A 23,591-nucleotide genomic window follows, 5' to 3' on the forward strand; every position below is an offset into this window, starting at 1 on the left:
TGCATCACCTCTCCCATCTGCTGGCTGCTCCTGCAACGCATGCGCAGTGCGGCTCTCCATCATTTCCAATATCCCAGTGTAAGAGAACCAGCAGAGGCAGAGAACTAATGGGTAGGCTTCTTATTCTTATTTTTAAAAGGTCAGCAACGCACTGCTGCTCGCCCATTTCTCTGTATCAGTACCGGTGTGCATTCGCCGGCATGCCCGGGTTAGAACGGACTGTTTATGGTTTGATTTGACGCAGACAGAAACGTTAGTGCCTGAAAAGCGTCTCTGTCTTCTTCTTCGCTCTCTCTGCAAACGCAACGGGTTTGCACCTAGCATGCTAAGCTAACCCGTGCTAACTCGGCCTGGCCCTGGCCTTGTCTGGCCCCTTGGCTCGGCACCTAACGCGGGCCTAGCTTCTGTTTTACTTCGACAATATAAAGTCGGAATATGTGTGTTGGGTCCTCAACTTGGACAAACCCGGTTACGGGTCCCGAATTAAATGCTAAAGCGTTATTAGCGTAGCCGAGCTCGCCCTCTAATTCATTTTCGTTACAACAAGCTAGCTGGCTAGCTTACTAGCGATAGCTAGACAGCTGACGCTTGACATGCTAACCCCCAGCTAGTTCAGATGCTGTTTCCAATGCATCAAAAAGCACAGTCAGACAAGACTGATTTCGCTTGTTGACACGGTCACTTTTCAACACGGAGGCCCACTGACGATGGTTTTACAGGTATATATATTGCTTTGTGATAGAGTAGACAACATCAGACGCCAAACGGTTGTCGTTAAAACCTTAATAAAGCAACACTTGGCACAGTTGATAGGCAATCTGGCTAATGTTCAGCAAGCTAATTGGCTATTAGCTAACGTTTAGGTAACTAGGGTTGCTTTGGTAGTGTACACAAGCGGTTGTTCTCCAGTTTTAGGGATAAGCTCTTGTCATGTAACGTTAGCCAACTTGTTAAGCTGTCACTTTTGAATGCTGCTGCAGGACAATATGGCTAATTTACCCCTACAGCTAGCATTAGCCAACTCCATGGGCTTACAGCAAGATTTAAATGCTAGGTTGAGAATTAATGGCTTTAATCTTGTCTGAAAGAGCAGTGGTAGATGTCTTTGGTTCAGTGAGAGGAGATCAGAGGGCAGAATATACTGCTGATCTATTTTGGTGTTGCACAGTTTGTCCATTCCTATTTATCAAGCCCAGGATTACACACAGTACATGCTTTGTGCAGGTTACTTCCACTGCTACCTATTCCCCAATCTTGCTATATCTGACAACATATTACTCTGTTCTCATGGCACTATGCGTTTAGATCACGAGGGGGCAGATATTATGCACCAAAATGCCCTAGGATTTGTGGGCAGGGACATATGTCACCATAAACGTGCCCCAGACTGCCTAGTAAACCTTAAATTGAACATATTACAAGTTAAACGTCATAAACATGTGTTCAAGGTGACATATAGCACTGCAAACCTCTTAATTTACCTGCGTGATAACACAAATTGAATCATAAATGGTCTGAGATCAATTCTTATTATTGCTGTATATAAACATACGCTTTATCTGCATATAACATGCATGGTGTTTAGTGTGTGACAAACCTTAAATCACATTAAGGCAGGACTGCTGTGAGGCACATTCAGTGTCAACATATTGATATATGTCTTAAGGTTGTACTAGACTGAGATTGTGTTCCTTAATTTAAAAGGCTATCCTCTCACTGTTATCATTTCTTACTAGCTTTATTTAGGAGTCATATCATATTTAATGTTTATATTTGGAACAGATGTGTGTTACTACATTCCAAATGCTGGAACACTTTTGTCATGGCCTTAGAGATCTTGTTGTGGTCTGTATCGCAAGTTTTTGTGTACAGTTGACCAGATATGTTTGTGTTATGGTGAGAATGATACAACACTGTAATTCTTTAATTCCAGGACTAAAGCCCTCTTTGATCAGTATAGTAAATAAAGAGGATGCATTGATTTGACTGTAAAATAACAAATATCACGATAAAAACCACTGTAATGAAAACTTCCTTTTAACCCCGTAATGAGATGCACAAAAGCTACTTTGTCTGATCATATTCTTAAAAATGTGGACATTGAGAGAGAGAACATTTTCATTTACTTAAGTTGCCGTGCTTAATGGACTGCAAATCCAGTTACTCAAGAACCTTTGGCTGCGGTTCCACTTGTCATTTTGATAGGCTTTTTATCTAAAACATTTTTTCTTTCTGAGACTGCATTGCTGTAAGTCTCCATTGGCTATATTTATTTCTTCTTCTGCATTAACTCCTATTCCATACTTTCTGCCAAAATAAATAATACCATACATCATCGTGGGTCATCAGTTCATTAAGCTTCATCTTGCTGGCTGCAGTCCATATGCTAAAGATTCACCAGTTCACTGATAACCAATGTAGTTTGCATATTGCTGAGTCCAATTGTATTGATGTAAAGCTTAAAGAGAAAACATTGATTTCATTTAAAGAAGAATGTGTGGTGATTTATAGTTAAGCATCAGAGTGCAACGCTAGACAGATCTATCGTACGTGATCAAGCTCCAGAAGCTGTCATTGAAATAGTGTTAGCTGGTCCAACTTCATCGCTGCAAAGCAACCCTTGGTCACTTAACAGAACATTTTGAGGAAAATCCACCTTTAGATGTTTCTAGTGCAGTAATAATTGAATTCTCACTGCATTTCTGGCTTTTAACCACACACAATGTCCCCAGTTTGACCACCTCTGCTCTTCTCGTCTGTCTGCCCCTTTCTTGGTGCTGTGAATAATAAATGTGAAAACATAATCTTTAAACAAAATCAGCCTGCAGTAAAAGGTTACAGATTAGCAGGTACCATATGTTATTTGGACATGGTAATGCTTGAGAGTGAGGGAAATGGTGGGGAGAGATGGGCAGTATTTCAGTTTGTGCTTTTGCATTAGTTAGGGGGCTGATTTAGATTGTGTTTCTGTGCCAAACGTTAAAGATGAAAACATTGGCTTTGGCACCTTTTGTAATATTAATCAAAATGTCTTTGGTTTGAATCTGCTCCAGGACTTTGGCTGCAGATTACTCCCCTCTCTGCTTATGCCTTATTGTCTCTTTTTGGTTTGAGCAAGCAAAAATACAAAAAATACCAAATGGAAAGCTTAAGAATAGAGGTGAAACATATGTCACAGCCAGAGACATCCTCAAAGAGCAACTAAGCACTTGTTGGAAAAATAATTTCCCTTCAATGTGAACACCGTAATGTGAATTGCGTTTTTTACCTTTGCATTTTCCAAACAAGAATATCTAGGAAATTAGATTTAAACGATGTTAATGTCTCTCTGATAGGACACTACGCACTTCTCCTGAGATGATGAGGTGTTGCTGCTGCGTATTTCCAAGATAAAACGGCATACGTTTAACTGCGCCCTCCTTACCTCTCTCTCTTCCTCTGTGGTGGTGTCACTGGGTTCGGTCTCAGCAGCTCACAGGGCAGTTATGAGTCAGCAGCACCGACGGCAGAGAGGAGGCTTTGCATGGAGCTCCATCGCTCACATACCGAGTTCAGCCCTATTTCCCAGCAAACATAGTCTTCTACCACTGTTTGAAATGCTCTGTCTGAGAGAGGGGAGAGGAGAAATAAGGACTGCACACTTCTGAAAAAATTACGTATTGCGATTTATTTTGACTGATTTAGGAGTTTAAGGAAATGTCAATAATGCTGAGTCAATGTTGTTGTTGTCTATCCAGTGTCATAATTATGGCAAAAGTCTTGTGTATAATCACAAGATGTAATGTTAAACCTGTGATATTTGTACTACAATAGTGGAAGCATTGTAATGTACTATGCAGTATATTGAGCTTATCTGCAAAACCAGCATTTTGATAATGTTTGGCTGTATAAAACCTGGTCCTGATCTTGTAACATATTGGATAATATTGCACTCTGGGAACAGAGAAGCTTTAATCTATTCCCAGAGCAGATTAAATTATGGACTTTTACTCATGCAAAGCAAATGAATCCCATCGACCATTAATTAATGTTTATTCTCTTTCCGTTCTGTCCTCACAGGAACCACGGGAATACCACTACCCAACTGCGTTTGGGATCCAATATGTTGAACACATTGTACTTGTCCGACTGAGGGACTGTATCCTGGTAGGCAAAAGACAAATGGTAAAACATTAATAGTACACAACGATCCCGTGAAAGCACAGAGACTCCTGATCCCTGCTTCTGCAGCCAGCAATCTTCCAGAGTCACATGGCTCTGAGTGACAAGATGCAGTAATGGAAGTCCGTGCAATATTCAGCACTGTGTTGCACTGTTGGAGGAGCCTGTGACCTAAGATTTTCATAGTCATAACTACACTGTAGCTATGCACACATGACAATAAAAGCCTTGAAGTCTTGAAGTCTTCTAGCCATGAGGCAGCTGAAAGGGTAGGGTCTGCTGTGAGCTCGCCTCACCCTACCCCACCACCCACCCAGAGTCCTACGTTGAAGCGTAATCCTGCAGCTCTACCCGTCTCCTCCACCCTCCCACCCCCTCCTCCATCACGGCTTTGGAAGACGGACATGACGTGCGTGGCGAGGACGCTGGTGGATGTCTGATATATATACCTCTGAGGTGTCGAGTGTAAAACCAGTGGAGCAATGAATGGCGGAAAGGACTGTGAGGCGGGAGATGAGAGGCATGCCGCCCCTGTGCAGGTCCCCATTGGCTGGCAGCGCAAGGCGGAGCGCGGCGGAGGGGTCATATACATAAGGTAAGAGGAAGAGCAAGCAACTCCTTACTGTTTTCAGTTCCATTATAAATGTATCTTTTCACAATTAATTAAATTAATATATTAGAGTATACATACTTGCTTAATATTTTGACCAGTTGGGGATACTTACTAAAGCTGTCAGGCTCTTCACCCAAACAATTTGACAATATTGTCACACTTTTTTGACAGATTTGTAATAAAAAAAGTCGTGCCAAAACAGGGTGTCCGCGGGGTCTTAAAAAGTATTAAAAGTTGATAAATCAATTTAGCGAAAATTAAGGCTATTAAAAAGTATTAAACGGCATTTTCCAAGGTATTACATTTTGTAGCTTGTTTTCAATAAGTATATAAATTGTCCAAAGAGGTTGTATTCTACAGTTTGCCTGAATGTAATCATTGCGTAGGTGTGTAGTGTGATTCTGTGTAGTTTATTTATGGCATCCCTTTGGATTTGACGTCATCTGAACAGGACATCGCACGCTCACTGCTTGATAGCGCGCGAAGGTCCGTTTACGCCGGTTGTTAAACAACATCGTTATGGGGAAATGCAAGTTTGCGTCCAAATGGTTGGAAGATAAGGAGGAAGGACAATCAATATTGTATATAGTCAATGTGAGGTAAAGTGTGTCGCCAATGTAACCGGTTAAAACTCCAAGTGGCGATGAGGTCTTAAAATGTATGGAAAGGGTCTTAAAAAAGGTCTTAAAAGGTATTACATTTAACTTCAGGATTCCTGCATATACCCTGCAAAAGAGCTCGGCTAATTTAATAAAAAAAGAAGATGTGAGTTTGATTAAACTTTAATGGCTTTGCATCATTTTGACATCTTGAAATGTAAAGATATATATATAATATATAAAAGGCTACAAGAAGCACATCCTCTTATCTGGGAAGCAGAAACCATAGTTAAACAATATTAACAATGATTTAAATTGCAGTCATTTTTATTCTTTCATCTCTCGTGACTTATGTGGACAAAAGAAGGTGATTTAATTTTAGAAAACCTGTAGTTGATATAGCAATATATCATCATCAGGATTTGTTGTCGGCCCCTCAAAATCAAAGATGGCCCAGCAGGTTTGTTTACACACGTTTGGCTCTCTAATTGATTTTCTCTGCAGGAGGTGAACAGCAACATGATGTCTTTTGATGGTGTTTCTTTCTGTGTGTAGGCATGGTTTTCCCCCCAAATGACTCTCCTGAAGCAGCAGTGTTTTTTTTGGCAAATGCTCTTGAACATATTGTTGCTGATAATACTGCAATAGGTCGATCCCTTGACACAGGTAAACTGGAGCCTACATGTTCTTGGACGGGGACATTTCAAGTCATTTGTACACAAAATCCACTCATCTTGTGCTACAGGGACTCGGGTTGGATCCCTCACTAGTGTAATCGTGTTATGAAGACTGGAAGTTGGTGTCCTTCCCGGCATATGAACCCCAGCACATGAACCCCAGCACGTGCATTTACCAGCCACAATGAACTAAAGCAGTTGGCTGGTGTCAGGTTTATTTTGGGGGTTGGAAAGAATCCTGTCTACTTCTGTGACCGTGGCCTGATACTGTCACTGCACACTTGTATTTGCCCCTGTTTTTTTTTACATTTGCTTGAGGGATGTGCAACTCCAGATCCCCTCAGTAGATATGTTTGTTGTTTCAATGTGTGTGTTTGATACATCCAAACACTGCTCTTCATTCGTGGCAAGTTTCAAATATTTCACTGGCTGTGTACTTCAGATTTTATCCAACATATTTGGGCACTGAGCTCCCTCATTTCTCCAGGGTTAAAACTGCTTCACTGACCCCCTGATCACATTTCTTATATTTACTTATAGTCTTTTAATAATCCCGGTGTTATAGTCTTCTTTTGGGAGTACAACAAGAAACACAACAATAGCATAAGAGCATCAGATAAGATAGTACTTTATTGATCCCAATTTTGGAAATGTTTGTGTTGCAGCAGCATAAAAAGACATGGCATTGTACAATACCAATTAAAAGACAAGAAATAAACAAGAAAGTAGAAAATATACATGTTGAATTTACAAATTAGCAAGGTATTATATATACATAAGTATGTGACAGATGGAATATTAAGCTGAATAATAGGTTTATTTTTCTATAAATACCAGTAAATATAAATGTTTTTACATTTTTAATAAGAAATAAGTACACAAAAGGAAGACATTTACAAGCTTTTGCCAACTACTGCTTTCACATTAATATTAAATCGAGCAATAAAGAAAATCTCAGAGTAAGAGTATTTGACACACTGCCTTTGTAAGTGCACAGCAACCCGTATGCACAGTATTGATAATGAATCTAATTGTGACCCCAGGATTCCAACTCGAATTGTGAATAACCAAAATATTGACACCCCTTAGTCTTTTTTCTCTGGAGCGTTTGCACCCTACGTGTGTCCTCAGCCTGACTTTGTGTTTTTCTGTGTGCAGTCCCAGTGGCTCGCTGCTGTCCAGCTTGGAACAGGTGAAGAGCTACCTGCTGACAGATGGGACCTGCAAGTGCGGCCTGGAGTGTCCACTCATCCTCCACAAGGTAATGTTTATCCTGATTCATTTAAAACACAGCTGCAGACGATTTCCTTATAAGAGATTAAGAAATCCCAATCGGCAAATCAAATTTAAAACGCTGTCGCCCAAAAGTTACAGCTGGACAAAGGCCCCTTGCGGATTAAAAACTGTCAATCAAACTTGCACTAGCAGGTGCCGTCTCTTTACTAGAAATGGCCATCATTTTGATAACTCACTTCATTACAACTAAAAGGAAAGATGTAGGCTACAGCCACACAGAGACGATACGGGTCGTATCGGCTACGGGTCGTATCGGCTACGGGTCGTATCCGCTACAGTTCTCTATCATATAGACGGTTCGGCCACACGAGGCCGACAGGGAAACGCAGAAACAATAACGATAACGGGTCCCAAGGTGGATAGATCTGCGGACGCAGCGCTCTGGGGGGCCAAACGGTTCCGTGTCTACGCCCTATACGATCATTTCCTGATAACGAAAATACTGACGGGCTGTCAGGAGAGGGGGAGGAAAAGAGAGACTCCGTGTATTATTCTTATATTATTATATAGAGTCGTTATTCATTTGTTTTAAAGCTCAATAAATAACAAAGAAGACCTTTGACCGGCACTTTTATAATTTTGTCCGGAAGATTTAAACTTTAACGGACATGTTAACCGGCGGAAAAACATTCTAGAGGAAACTGCCGCACGGTTCCCTCGTCCCTTGGAAGAGGCGGAAAGGTGGGTGTTTCTCATCTGCTGGTGGACTGCCGGGGAGATTTACAGCAGGAGCACACGCTTGCCTCGGGGAGGGAGAAAAAGAGTCAGAGCCCTGCCTCTCCCCACCTCTGCTGCTAAATCCACCGCGGAGAATAAACAGAATGGCAACCATGCATGCTCGTGAAGTCTTCTTCGCTGCTTTTGGTGTATTGACACGTTTCTGGTGCCGATTGCGTGTGGACGGAAGACTTTTTTGATATCGAATTCGGTTCGTTTTCGTTACCGTCTCCGTGTGGCTAGGGCCGTAATCTATATGTAATTTTTTAATCTCAACCAATTTAATACATATCATTTCCATAACCATAGGATTTTATGATTTATGACCACTAATTATAATGTAATTGATTTATAAAGCGCTATTTGAGGAACTCAAAGTAACTTGTGTACAGGTTAAAAGAAAAATATATAAAAACAACATACTTAGAATATACAACATCAATTACATTAAAGTACAATTAGGTGTAGTCTGTAATGTTTTTGTGGCATTTGCAAGTACTAAACACCATATAACTGTTTTGTTGCTTTTGGTAATTGCTTGTCAAAGTTGCCTGCAGTCTGAAGCAGCTGTTATTATAGATGATCAGGAACTGATTAAAGATTTACGCTTACTGTAATTCATTGAGAATGAGCGTTAGCTAAATGCCTCTTTATACTGCATCTTTAAAAAAAACAAAAATCATCTCTGGGCCTGTCTTTGCCACAAGATAGGACACATTCCTTTTTTTGACATTTGTTATGGCAGCTTAGAAGGAAGGGAAGGGGATAGAGGGAGGAATGAGGATGAAGTAAACATTTCTGTGAGGAGGAAACAGTGATACAAGTCAAACCAAGGTGAAACAACTTCTGACAGGCGATTGTTAAAGTGATGCTCTTGTTTCTGTTTCAAATGTTCTTCTGAGTATCAGAATCCAACACTGCTCTGTGAGGGACCACGGTACACATTTTAAGGTGTGATGTGGGGTGCCACTGTATCACATAACATGGGCTTATCCGACCGATTATCTTTCTTGAAGCTACATTTGTTCACAACTAGGGATGCTCCGATCGATCCGCCGCCGATCGATATCGGCCGATACTCACTCTCTGCCGATCGATTGGTGCTCTCTAAAAATGCCGATCGCGAGAGCCGATCGCATGACGTAAAATGATGACGTAAAATACATGACACTTTTCTCTGTGCGCGGCAAAACAAGCTCGCCAAAATGGCTTCACCAGTCTGGCAGTATTTTAAGGTGTCCGAAAATGACAATAAAATAGCGGTATGCAACGTGTGTGAAGCAGAAATCCTGCAGCTCCACCCGCTGTGACGGACCGGTGAGCGGAGCGAAACACACACTAAGAGTTAGACCTAACACACTATTTTATCTACCTCTGGAACAAGCTAAACTAGTTATACATATATTTATTCTTCACTGTAGGGTCACTCATTACTGGATCAGTGAGCTGCATGAGATACTGACAGGCTGTCAGGAGAGGGAGAGAGGAAAAGAGAGAGGCTTCCGCTAATTTCTCCCGTGTTATTATCCAAAGTTAATGTAAACTTGAATAATGTACTTCATTTGAATGTAATAATTATGTTGGTTGTTGTTTGTGGAAGCGCCAGTGAATGATCCCCATTAACTGAGTTTTAAACATCACTTTAAATGGAAGATCCCCATAGGCCCCGCCCACTCGATCGGATCGGCGATTGGTATCGGCCGATACTGATTCCGGCGATCGACGATCAGCCCCAAAATTGGCGATCGGAGCATCCCTATTCACAACACATCATGTCTGTCAAATCAGGCCATTATCAGGCTGATCATCTTGTCTGGGGAAATGTTGACTTCCTTACTCTATTATTTCTCCCCTAAAACCTAAAATATCCCCTTGTCCATTTGCCCCTGAATTGTCTTCTTTCAATATTAAGTGTGTAGGAAAACCTCAACTATCCTTAGATGTGGGATATTACTCCAAGGTGGGCGGGGTCACTTTTGTCCCTTCTGTTTATCTCCAAGTTATTCACTGCACTCTGCACTGTTAGGATGGCGTAGCCCTGAGGGACAAGTGTGAAGAAAATGCATGTCCACGTACACCTAGTTGGATTTGTTTTGGTAATGGCTGCAGTGCATTTGTGGTAATCTTACTGAACCACAGAACTATTTGACTGTACCCACAGCATCCCCACAGTTCCTCTGATTAGCTGCAAAACCCACTATAATAAGCTCACTGTGATCTTTGAATTCATGAATTCAGTTGAATAAATTGTACCACTCTATTCCTCACTTTTAACCTTCCCCTGTCCTTCTAGCCTTTTTGTCCTTCTGCAACTATTATAGTATAAGAATAAACCTCATAAAACAATTAAAAAAAAAAAAGTTTCCTCGCATCTCATTTAAAGATGCAGCATTTCATTATTATAACAGTATGAGCAAAAGTTAAAAACAAATATACATTGGTAGATTGGAACCTATATCTGTTTAAATCAACTCTATTATCTTTATCCTCAGGTATTCAACTTTGACCCAGGGGCGGCTGTCAAGCAGAGGACAGCGGAGGATGTGAAAGCAGATGAAGACGTCACCAAACTCTGCATTCACAAGAGGAAGCTTCTGGCTGTGGCCACGCTGCGCAAGAGCATGGGGACGCACCCCCCTCTGAGGCTCACCAGCCCAGGAGGAGGTACGAGTCAATCAGCTGTTTCTATTCATTTTAGTCCGAAACATTATTTTGTCCAAGGTGTTGTTTATTGATTTAACTGAAATATACTTTGTTTGGCTTGAAGGTACATCATCTGTGCTCGTTGCGCATTCCACATCTCAACGAGCAATAAGGACTAAGCTGCCCAACGCTGTCGGCCCAGACTGCAAGAATCCTTTCAAGATGATGATGGCGGCTGGACAGCAGCAGCAGCAGAGGCTGTATCTTCCCCAGGAGATGGGAGGAGCCCAGCAGCCAGAGCTCTACTCTGCTTACGCCCGGCCGCAGAGGCTGGGCAGTGGGGAGCCAGGCCCCAAATCCCCTTACCGGGTTGGGTATGGAGGCATGCTGAGCCCACCTCCCTCCAGTGTTAAGCTGTATGGAGATGGCTCACAGTCTCCGTGTGCAGACTCTTTGGGCAGCCCTGATGGTTTTCAGAGGACCAATCCTTGTGGCTTTCCAGGAGCCGGGAGTCCTGGCTCTGCCTCCATCCATGGAAACACTAGGACGCCTCTTTCCCCACCCAGTGTAATGCTCCATGGCTCCCCTGCGGGCCAGCTCTCTTGCATCATGACAGGGAGGACTAGCACGCCCCTCTCCCCCACGGCCACTGCCAAAAGCCCTGTCATGAACATGAACATGCCCCGGGGAAACTTCCACCCTGGTATGGATATGCCCCGTGCAGCATTTCACCATAAAACACAGCCCCCTGTGCACCCCGTACAGCCTCCTCCATCCATACCACCATCCTGCGCCCTTCAGAAAAGGCAGTTGACCTTTGAAAAAGACCCATTAGGCATCCTAGACCCCATCCCCAGCAAGCAAGTCAGCAAGCCCCCCATCAATGCCCCAAACCCCTCCAACTTCCAGCCTAACATCCACTCTCAGGTACAAATGATGAATGTAAACATACCCCCTCCCGCCATCGTTCCCTTGCCAAGCAACTTACCTTTACCTACAGTGAAGCCAGGGCCTGTGGGGCATGGCGGCCACGTTCAAAGGACTCAACAGGGTGGTCCGACTTCCTCCATGTCCCCCTCCCCGGTCACTTCCCCGGTCCACATGGCAGGACCTGCCCTTGGGAGAATGGAGGCCTCCCCTCATCGCTCACGCTCATCCTCCACCTCCTCTGAACACGGGAGCTTTGCAATGCCCTCGGGGCACCAGGGCCCGTGCGGCAACATTAAGGTCCCTCCTCGTTCCCCCAGGTCCGCCATGGGATCTCCAAGGCCAGCCATGCCCTCCAGCCCCTCCACCAACAAAACTGATGCGCACCACCAGTACAAAGACTCCCAGATGCTGCCAGGCATGGGAAACTCCATATGCCCCCAGCAGCACAGCAACCCCATGTACTCACCCACCTCTTCTTCCTCGTCGTCCTCTTCTATGGCGACCCCCAGCGCTTCCCAGAAGGGCCATCCAGGACTCCTGGGGATGCCCCTCAACCAGATCCTCAACCAACAGAACGCCGCTTCCTTCCCTGCCAGCAGCCTCCTGTCAGCCGCAGCCAAAGCACAGCTAGCAAATCAAAACAAACTCAGCGCTGCCGGCAGCAGCCCTGCAGCTGGTGGTGGCGGGGCCAGTATGGGGCCTGGTGGTAAAGGTAATGGAGGAGGTGGCGGACACCCTGGCTCTACGAGCGGCCCTCGAGGCATGGAGGGACACAGCACTTTAAACTCAATGCTCCCGCCAAACTCCACCATGCTGCTCAAATCTCCCGAGGGCCAGAGCGGTCGGGCGGCTCTTAGAGACAAGCTCATGGCCCAGCAGAGGGACCCCATGCGCAAACGGAAGCTGTCATCAGGCAACACTGCCGTAAACCACGACACCAGTAACAACATGGTCTACAACATGCTTAACAAACGAGCCATGGTTGCACCCCACATGGCGGGGCCCAGTGCCACTGATCAGCTGCGAAAAGTGGGCAGACTGGGAAACCTTCCCCAAAACACCTCCATGGCCCAGCTGCTGCAGTCCATGAGCTGCCAGAGCTCTCACAACCATCGTCCAGGACTTAGCCCGGGCCCTCAAGGATCTGCACAGCTGCACTACAGCGATAGCACAGGTCTGGTCCCCACTGGCCCTCAGCAGAACCTCCTGGCTCAGCAGAGGTTGCGGGGTCCTGGAGACGCAATGCAGCACTGTCAGAACATTGACCCCTCTGGGGGCCATCTGGTCCCTCGTCCGGGCCAGTTCCCTGACATGATGGCCCAGATGCACGACGGCATGCCGCTAGGACGCCCACACAATAACGCCCCCCCACTGTCCCATCCCGGCCCTCACCCCTCGCAGCAGAACCTCCTTCACAGTATGAGGCGGACTAACATGGTGATGCCGCATGAAGGGGGTGATGGAGGCTGTACGCAGAACATCTCTGATACAGGTGAGACATTTTATAATGCACTGTGCTCTATTCAGTAGTTAACCCACAATGTGTGTGCAATTACTGCTAAATGTTTCGATTTTAGATTAGTTAAACTTACTAAAATAACACAGCAGAGGCCTTTTATTATATTATGTATTGTCTCTATTTTGTACACGGGTCATATTTTGGATATTTGTATTTCATCCCTAAAATAGTTCCAGTTATTTAAATTAGGACCGCCTGAATTATATGGCTGCAAGTCCTTTACATTGTTAATTAACATGCAGATTGTTTTCTTTTTTAATAGTTTAGTCTAAAAAATTACAGCAAATATTGTTAAGGGGCATTTCCACTTCCTCATAGGCCATGGGGATATCTTAAAATGTCAGCCCAAAATCAAAAGATATTCATTAAATAATTGCCAACTTTTCTCCTTGATGGTTCATTGAATTATCCCACTATTTCCCTTTTTTAATCCTAAAAATAAAGGTTTGGTGACAGTAGGGTGTTGTAGTCCAAACTGTCCTCTCGATGTCTGGAGGGTGTTATAGGCTGGTTGAATGAAGATGTGGTTTCTATGGTTATGAGTGAACTAAAACCAAAGGAGACGTGTGATAGGCCCGGAGCGTGGACAGTGGGGCTCCTGCACTATCTCTGAGCTAATGAGCAGGCCCCTAATCTTTGGAGGCTCGGCTAATTGTCAGTCAGCCAGTGTTTCTTTTTGTTTTATTTCTATGCGAGCATCAGTCAATGGTGTAAGAAGATGGAAATGGGATCTGGATCACGCTTTAAGGGAAACAGCCTAGATAGGGCACTCTAAAGAGCTTCTCCCAGCTAGCCGGTCGCTATAGTAACGATAGACCATGAATAGAGACCCGAGTGAAGCTTTTGATGAGGGTTTTGGCCTGTGTGTGTGTGTGTCTGTCTATGACTACTATGAGGATTACAGTGTGTGTGCATATGAATGACTTTGTGTGTGACTGTTTTTTTTTTTGTGTGTGCTTGCATTCATGTGAGCGTTTCTTTTGAAAGCATCGCAAGGCCTAGATTTAGTCTGTTTTTCCTTTTCTGTTAGACCGGAGTCTGAGTTTATGTATTTCTTGTGCATCTGTGTCCACATGTATTTCTAATGGAGATAGCACCAAGGCAGGGGTAGTCCATCCTAATCATAAACTTGATTAGCTACATGTCTTGTTTTTGGCTAACTTTTCTGTAAAGTTCTACAACAGTCATTTTAATTTGTTCTACCCTATATTCTACCTCTGATGTTGAATGTATTAGCCTGGTTAGGGTATCCTTATATTGTTGTGACACCTAATGTTTTCTGTTTTGTTGCAAGGGAAGATTTCTACAATATAGAAAGAAGAAACAGTTAGCTGCAGTGCCTCTAGTGGTCCAACAGGGTTCCCGCGGGGTCTTAAAAAGTCTTACATTTGATAATCAGAATTTAAGGCCTTAAAAAGTCTTAAATATGATCAAAAAAATAAGAAAGGTCTTAAATATGATTTAGAAGGTCTTAAAAATGATGGGATTTGAAAGGTACTTCTGTGTTACGATCGCGTCTAAATGTGTTTTGGGGGAAATGTCCGGGCTGCAAAGAAACCAGTACGGTAATAGCCTTTCAGTTCCCCCAACAATTTGTTTTGAAATAAATCAACATGGAACCAGTAATCACTAACTTTGTTTCCCCCGGCCCCTTATCGGAGAACACCCAGCTAGTAACCTATAGCAACCAACCAACCAAGCTTCAGCTAGCGGCAGTCAGAAACTCAGGTATCTTCGAATCTATTTACTAATAAATATGGCAGGGTTCTTACGGTCATTAAAAACCTGGAAAAGTCATGGAAATACAAAATGCTAATTCCAGGCCCCAGAAAAGTTATGGAAAACAATATTTTTCCCAAAGTTTTGGAAAAGTCATGGAAATGTAACTACAGTTGCATAAAATATAATTTATATGTTATCTAATCGCCAAAATAGTAATACTATAATGATAATAAATACTGTATCGTATAGTAATTAAACGTAAAATGGCATTTAACTGACGAGGTATTTTGCTGGTGAGAGATTTTAGTTGTTTTAGCGTGTAGAAGCTAGTAAGCCTACTATTTGATTTGTTTTAGATAGGCACAACATGTTTCAGACCTTATTTTCCTGTTCCATGTTCAAATAAACCATTTTCAGTGGTACCGCTGAGAAAGAGTAATTTTTTTGGTCATGGAAAATTAGGTAAAGGTCATGGAGAAGTCATTGAAAATCATTGGTGAAAAAGTGTATGAACCCTGTTATGGGGAAGTGTAAGTTCAACCGTATTTGGTTGCACCTTTGCAAACAAAATTAGCTTTGTTTTGCTAATGCAGCGTTAGCTAGTGCAGCGTTAGCTAGTGCAGCAGTCTACTCAACCCTAAAAGCGGAGGTGCTGTGGACGCTAAATACCGTAGCTAAACACCAATCATACAACAGCATGAAGGCAGCAGAGCTCTGAATATAGCTCTTGTCACTCACACACACACACACACACTTTTTGTCTAACACGCTAACACAGTTCTGTGTACTGTTATGCTGTTAAGTTCAGTCATCGTTCTTATGTTGAACATGAATACATTTACTTTGTAAGTAATTATGGGACGGATTTCTTCTTTCACACTTTCTTGCCGTGAAATAGGTCTTACATTCTATTCAAAGTGGTCTTAAAAAGTCTTACATTTGAGTTGGTGAAACCTGCAGGAACCCTGTAAAGCCCATCCGTGTTTTGGAGAATCTCTGAGGGGCCAAAGTGAATTGCCTCAGCTCATCTTATCAAAAGGGTCTCTCCTAGGTTGAGGGTCCCTGGTGGCAAAGGCAAATGAGCCCTCACAGGCTCTTGGGACAAAATAATATTCTCTCACCAAATGACAGATGTTATGCCTCTGAGAAGCTCTGTTGATTTTCTCATACTTGAAGCTAATTTTGACGACATGTTGGGGATCTTAAGAGCAATGGAAGCTCTTTTATCATTAGCCTCTAACCATCTGTTTCTGGACAGCTAGCAAGCTTTGAAGCCCCCCCATATCCACTCCTACCATCAACAAATACTCCAAAGTTCATTGTAACCCCCCCACTAGACCTCCTGCCACCCAGCTGACCGCCCCCCCCCCATCCCCCAGCAGAATAAAATCACCTCGTAACCCCCCCTCGTCCACCCACCCGACTCCCCCAACAAGCTTCCCGGCAGTGGACAGCACCACCAATCATCACTCGGTTCCTATGGCAACCTCCCCCGGCAGCAGCCGTCACTATATCATAGCGGTAGCGGAGGATGTGGGGAGTAAAGCGGGGGAGGGGGTCTCAGTGTTAGAGAGGAGAGAGAGAGAGAGAGAGGGGAAGAAAGAAAGGAGGAGAACACACACAGCTGCCCTTCAGCTACGTAGCATCGCACCAGCTGCTCCAGTCGCCCCACACACACACCCACACACAGACACACACACACACACACACACACCAAACACAGCGTTAGGCCTCAAAGATTTTGTACGTGGCTTTGTCTGCATAACATTGCTGGTGGGCTTTTTCTTCATTCATTGATACATCTGTGGCCTTGATGTGTTTTGTTTTGTGTGTTCTGTCCTTCTAACTAATCGGTCTGCTCCGCATCTGGCAGCACGTCCATCTGTTAGTTTGGGTGCAACAGATTGCTAATGTGCAACTTTTTGCTTTTAATGTAACTGTCTCACTTGGGAATCACGAGCCAGCCTTCCAGTGTATTGAATTTATTCGAGCCGCCCACACAAGAGATCTGCTTCCACACAACAAGATGTTATTTTTTCTATTTGTGTAAAGTATGGTGCTCGCAAAAGCCTGAATGGAAGTCGAAGAGATAAAGCAGAACATATTTTCCAAAGTCTGCTTGAATTGTGCAATGTGTTAAATAATTGTCCCGTGAGAAACACTGGATGTACAATCTTTTTATAATATTATACATGTAATGTCCCAGAAAGAAATGCAGTGAATAATATTAGTATCATTTTTAGACCAATTTACTGTAATCATTTTAATATAAACAATGCAAGGGTGCCCTTTTTAAAAGACATTAAGATGTAATACTTTAGACATTGGAATTGAATTGGCAAAAAAAATTGTAATATCCAAAAATGTATAAACATGAAAAGAATAAAACCACACACATTTAGGTCACATTCTTAATTGAACAAGCTGGCAATAGCGAGGACAGCAAAAATGATCAGTTATGTCCATATGTTTTGTATGCTAAGTCATTCTTGAGACAGGTTGATTTTAAGACCCTTTTGACTGATATTGTGTCCACGGTGTTGCAGGAAACCCCTCGTCCCTTGGCTGTGGCATGAGCAGTCTGCAGCAACACGTGAACCCAGGGGGAGGGCAGATGTACCAGCAGCAGGTCCACCAGGGCATGCAGCAGGGGGCCCCCCCCCATCCGGCCTACCAGGGGCAGCAGCACTTCTCTGACAACCCCCCCTACACAGACGCAAACAACACCAACGCCAGCTCCATGGCCTGCCTCTATCAGAACTGCCAGGTGGGAGGATGAGATACATTTGGATCTCTGACATTTAACGTAGTTATACAAAACAACTTCAATCTGTGACCTTGTTAGCTTGTTATCATCTTTTTTTATTTAGTCTTAGTACCTGTGTCAATGAAAACTGTTGACATTGTAGTTTTTTATATTTATCAGCGTCTGGTTTCTGTCTCCCCAGCCATGTTGTTGCTGTAGTAACTGTCATTTAAGTAGTCTTATAAGAGTCATATATAATGTCAAATGTTTTGTCTCCTGTTTTTCGTCAATGGAAAATCTGTCAATGAAGATTTTGGTGTAGGAAGTTTTTTTGTTGTTGCTACATTTAAGTTTAATGTCGATGTAGTCACAGTTACAGTTTATACAGGTTTGAGTCGTCTCGTCGTTTTTTTTAACGCAAGTCATACATTTATTGATGAAATTAACCCCGCCCTTGTGTCCAGCAGGGGATGTTGTCGCACCCTCAGTTCAGGGAGGGGCAGCAGCCGCAGGGCGAGGGGCTTCCTTCAGTTCCAGCTGGGGGCGACAGGGGCCCCGGAGGAGGCCCAGAGTCGGTGGACGCCATCTACAGAGCTGTGGTGGACGCCGCCAGCAAGGGCATGCACGTCACCATAACAACCACAGTGAGCGGCACCACGCAGGCCAGCCCGGTGCCCGCCCTCAGCGCCATGAGTGCCTTCACCGCCTCCATAGGGGAGCCGGTCAACCTCCCACAAGCAGTGAGCAGCGTCCTGCACCGGCACCAGGACGTGGAGGGGGTCCCGCAGCAGGCCAGGCCCAGGCAGGTGAGGCACGGACGTGGTCAGAAGGATCCAGGGAAGAGCACCCCAGAGGGCCCGGAGCCAAGTGACTACTTCCGTTCTCCTGGCCGTGGGACTCCCAGGGGGCAGTGGGACGGGGAGCACGGGGGAGGCTTCGACGTTCATAGCAACAACGCCTGGGGAGGGGAGGAGTTTCTGGAGTGCTCCACCCAAGTGAGGAGTAGTCCCTGTATGGAGCGCCCCGTCAGCCTGGCCCCCGCTCCCCCCTGCCCCAATGAGGGGTCCAACGACCACGGCTTTCTGGACGACGGCTACCGCTTCAACAACTGCAACCGGACACTCGCCAATTACAAGGAGCGCCTGGAGCAGACGGTGGAGCGCTGCGTGCTCATCAACGGCGCCACCCCCCACTTCAGCAGCCGGGGTTACGGTGACGTCCTAGGCCCCCCGAGGCAGGAGCTGACGGGGGACGACCAGTCTCCCAGCTCGTCCACCAGTCTGGAGGGGCCCCTGGCCACAGCCAAAGACTACAGCCACTACAACGGCCACTTCAACGGCATGGCGCCCAGCCCCTCGGACACAAAGAGCCTGAGCAGCGAGGAGGACCTGCGGCAGCCGGACTCCCCCTCCTCAGAGCTGCTGCACTACCGCTCCAGGACCTTCAACATGGGGGAGCTGGTGTGGGGCCAGCTGAAGGGCTTCCCACCCTGGCCTGCCAAGCTGGCCGGGGACGAACAAGTGCACAGCGCCGCGATGCAGCTGCGGGAGCAGGCCAAGGTGAGAGACCCTCTGTGACCACCTGGCATTAGTTAATGTGCAGTGAAGGCGGATCTCAGGCTGAACAATTTAGGCAGCCTTCTGTTCCAATATATCCATGTTTAAAGGTTTTGTCATTTCTCCATGCAGGTTGAGCCAGAGAAACTAAAAACACTAACTCACCACGACTTGGAGGCCCTCGACCGAGCCACCAAAAGAGGCCTGAAGTAAGTGAACTGCTCCCCCATATGGTTGCTTTAGGTTATAACCATTTTAAACACCAGAGAGAATCAGCGCTGAGACAGGGGATCTCATTTCTACTCTGTGATTATTATTTTGTATGCTGAAAGAGGCTCTGGGGGTATTTATCAGTTTGAACTAGTTTATCAGAATACATTTGATCACATGTTTAGATGTTAACTGTTAAAACATGTTACTTGAAGAAGATGCATAAAGATAAGCTTCATGCTTTGTTTGTGTTTTACAGACAAGTTACAGCCATTAAGCTGTTATTGAATAATAGCTGCAGTTAAGCAATTGATCAGACTATTCATTTGTTTGTTATACGTTGTGCCCTGAAAACCACATGTTTTTGTCCCTGCAGCAACTAAATGTCCCACCAAGAGCAACAGCATCTCTGTCTGGCTGCTTTAGTTTAATGTGATTAATGTCAAATGTTAATGTTCCACAGACCGGGGAAACTGAATAATCATTTGGAAGCTGCTATCCACGAGGCCATGAGTGAGCTGGATAAGATGTCGGGCACGGTGAGTTTGAGAAAATGTAATAATCTTTATCCTCTTGCTTCTCCTTTTCCTGTCCCTATAATGTTTGTTTCCATCTGCCTCCAGATCCCATCGAGGGATCGTCAGGTGAAACTCCCCAAGCCTAAGAGGAGGAAGATATCCAGATAACATTGAATGTGTCGGCCCAACAACGTCCTCAAGCCTTCGGAGCCGTCGTCCGTTCAGCCTTGAAGAGATCTGAGCTCTAACAAGTGCTACATGGACTGTCAGTGGTACATCCATGATATCGACTTGACTCAATGACTGAAGGTGCTGGAACTCCAATCACCAATACAGTTTGAACTGTAGAGAAAAAGAAGAAAAATGAGAAAAACATTGGTTGCAATTTGTCTACAGCTCACTGAATTAACTATTTTTTTCTAGTATAAGATAGTAAAACCAACAAAAACAAAAAGCTACAAGCATTACCTTACATATTTAAGAAAAATAGACAGTCCAAATATTTCTGATACATTTTCAATATGTATATAGATAATCCTGAAATGTCATGCTATTAAGAATTGTATGTAAATATTGTACAATGTCATGTACAAGCATACATAATGCACATTTTATCTTTTATTGTACAAACACAAAGCAGAAGTGTACCAATGTCTTGGTTTCTATTCAGAAATGCGGTTGCGTACGGCCGCATGCATAGGATAAATAAGAATACAGTCTAAAGCTTTTATATGATGAACTGTAAGACGTGCTGTTTTTTTGTTTTTTTTGTAAGGGAACAGCAGTGGAACAGGCATGAGTATACAAGTTCTCCATTATGAGTTCAGTGTTCATTTGCATTGGAGAAAAAAGACACAAACAGAATGAACTTTACCAGCAGAAAGTGTTCAATGTTCCCCTAAAGCATGATGGGAAATGACGAGCAGCCGGACAAATATTGGTAAATCTCCATCTGCTCCACCAGGAAAATCTTGAAATGTCGAGACTTCTGGTTCGACTGTGTTTATTTGGTTTACCAATCATCGAAACTCACAGAAAGTCTGAAAGGAAAATCCACCCTCAGCCACTTGTTCAATAAGTGTAATTATGGTACCCTTGCATTTAAAAAAATATATACATTTTGGGTGAACCAACATTGATTATTTTCCAAGATGCCAGTTGGTTGAATTGCAACTATTTTAACAATTATCTGTCTATTTTTTGAAAGAAAAAAAGGCAAAGAATGCTCCTAAAATTAATGTTTAGGCGTCTCAAATGTCAAGATTTCCCATAATTCTGTCATATAAGACAGAGAATTTACAAGGATATTTTTTTCTCAGTTTCTTGGCATTTTATAGATTTAACAATAAATAAATAACAATAATGAATCATGTTAAACCCCACTTAATAATGACCTAGATATTGTACAGTATTTTAACTGTATTAAGACAATACAAGTGGAGCCTGAATGCAACATGAAATCACGACTACAAGTGTGTTTGGGTGGATTTCTCCTTCAACTCCAACCTAGAATCTCGCCTGCATTGATGAATTATGACATTTGGTGGTTGTGATTATGTTCTCATGTTTGTACAGTGATTTCTTTTTCATGAGTGTCGTCCTTTGGGCCACATCGATAGCTTAAGTAAAATCAACAGGAACACTAACAGTTCAAGCGAGCAGTGAAAGCATTTCTCGCATTTAGGGGCCTTGTGTTATTTTTTTGTTTGCTTATGATGTAAATTATTTATGTACAGTTCTCCATATTTATTTTAAGCTTTACAAATATGCTAGATGGCAATAATACTACCAAGAGTTGAGAACTCAAGCCTTATATGTGTATATGTATGTTTTTTTAACAGTGAATAGATCATGTGTCCGTTACAAAGTTCCTTTTTATTTAAGAATAGGGATGACAGATAACACAGTGAGGCGTTCTGATCTACTTGTTTTTGTTACAAATTGTGTTATAAGTTAAAGGAGGGAAACTGTAACAACGTCTGCCTCCAAGACCATACTATTTATAATATGCACATCTAAAAAGGCAGTGTTTGTGTTGACGCTGCGAAGCAAAATCAGTCTTAATATGGAAAGTGATGCACAGCCACTCCTCCAGATCAAAACCGAGCAACTACCACCTGAAATCACTACAGAATGATCAAGTGCAATATACGAATGGATGGCAACAGCTCAAAAACTCTGCGTCTATGATTGTTTGAAACCTTTTCTTTAACTCTGAATTACACACGCTCTGTACCAACTTCTTTCAGATGTCCTAACCTAAGAGCAAACAAGTAGTCATTTATTTGTAGCTTTACCTTTTAGATGTACTCACAACTGTTACTCCCATTTTGATTTGATTGAATTACTTGAACTTATTGCAATGTTTCTGAGGATAACCCTAAAACCAAATAGAACACTACTTTGTGAAGAATGTATTTTCTTTCTCAGCCAGTATAACCTAAAAAACACTATTAAAACACATCCACAAGTTGTATAGCCCCGACGAGTGTAATTTGTGGCAGTGAATCCCACTTATGTACTTAAGTTTAATATCATACTCTATGTTCTAAACTAGCCTCAAAGTCAAACTATGTATTACAGCAAAGTAAACAATATAGGCATTTTTATTTTGTTCAGGAACTGAAGTTGTACTGTATTTTCTCATGAGATCGATCCCTCGAAACATGTTTTTGTCGTGTGAACACTGAAGAATGCAGTGAAAAAGCACTGAATTTGAAGTGTAGTGTCAAGATAAAAGACATTATCAGCCTCTCCGTAATATTGTAAGGTTAATATCTCCTTCCTTTTCAAACTGTCCTTATTTTTCTTCAGTGTGCACACTTTTGTAACATCTTCGTTGAGTTTTTTTCTCTAATCTGTGGCAAGGAAATCCTCCGGCTGATTTCAAAATGTGACGTTTGGTGTCGAGAACACATGAGCTCTTTTGGTAAAGTTCATTCTGCCTCTCCTCCCTCCCTGTTTTTTGTGCAATGACATGACGGAGCCCAATCCGGGAGCCCATGTGTTATGAATCTGTTTGATCAGTTTCATGTTATTTGTGGTCAAGAGTTCAAAGCATTTGTTGTGTTTGAGATGGTATGTGCAGTCTATTTTTTTTCTCCTCCCGCCTGTGATTGTGTGTGTTGGTGTGTGTGTGATTTTTATTTTTAGTTTATTGCTCTTTGAATCTCATTTTCCTCTTTCATCATCAGTATTTTATTTTTTCAACTTGTAATTCAGTATATATTTTCTCACTAATATATACTTTACAAAAAATAGTCCTGCGTGAAGTATGATGTGCACTTGATTGCTCTTGTTTATTTTAATTTTTTTGCATTAATGTGGGCTAGGGATAGTTTGTCAGAGTCCATTATTTTGAGATTGTTTGGACTTTTTTTAATGGTTTGATGTAAGCAGCATTTTTTTGTAAATATTGTGAAACATTACAGGTCATGCCGTGATGTAACATTTTGAATAATGTTGCACAGATGTTTAAGATATTAAAAACATGGACACTCTTACTTGAATAATTTGCCGTGTATTGCTTATTTGTTTGTTGTCTCCTGATATGTATTATACAGGTTTTTTGTATTCTAAGTATAAAAAAAAAACGAATTAATTTAGTTAAAATATGATTAATCAAATAGTTTGGAGTTTAAGAGCAATTTTTTAAGTCAAGGGATTTTGTCTTGTTGCACACTG

The 23,591-nt window shown here is 43.1% G+C and overlaps 1 protein-coding gene across 3 annotated transcripts; it reads left to right on the forward strand.

The window, feature by feature from the left end:
- Positions 1-27: 27 nt before the first annotated feature.
- LOC117486329 (methyl-CpG-binding domain protein 5-like) lies at positions 28-21,770 on the forward strand. 3 transcript variants are annotated; one of them, XM_034134762.1, is made up of 10 exons: positions 28-111; positions 4,060-4,756; positions 7,209-7,311; positions 10,556-10,727; positions 10,831-13,128; positions 17,424-17,644; positions 18,088-19,182; positions 19,312-19,388; positions 19,853-19,928; positions 20,013-21,770. In XM_034134762.1, exons 2-10 carry the CDS (start codon positions 4,644-4,646, stop codon positions 20,073-20,075), a joined length of 4,218 nt encoding a protein of 1,405 aa, XP_033990653.1. In that variant the 5' UTR covers positions 28-111; positions 4,060-4,643; the 3' UTR covers positions 20,076-21,770. The 3 variants fall into 3 exon arrangements, with proteins under 3 accessions (XP_033990653.1, XP_033990666.1, XP_033990659.1); XM_034134775.1 differs by having other exon boundaries at positions 18,091-19,182; XM_034134768.1 differs by lacking the exon at positions 28-111 and adding an exon at positions 638-719.
- The last annotated feature ends 1,821 nt before the right edge of the window (positions 21,771-23,591 follow it).

Source organism: Trematomus bernacchii, unplaced genomic scaffold (genome assembly GCF_902827165.1).
Source record: "Trematomus bernacchii unplaced genomic scaffold, fTreBer1.1, whole genome shotgun sequence".
NCBI lineage: Eukaryota > Metazoa > Chordata > Actinopteri > Perciformes > Nototheniidae > Trematomus > Trematomus bernacchii.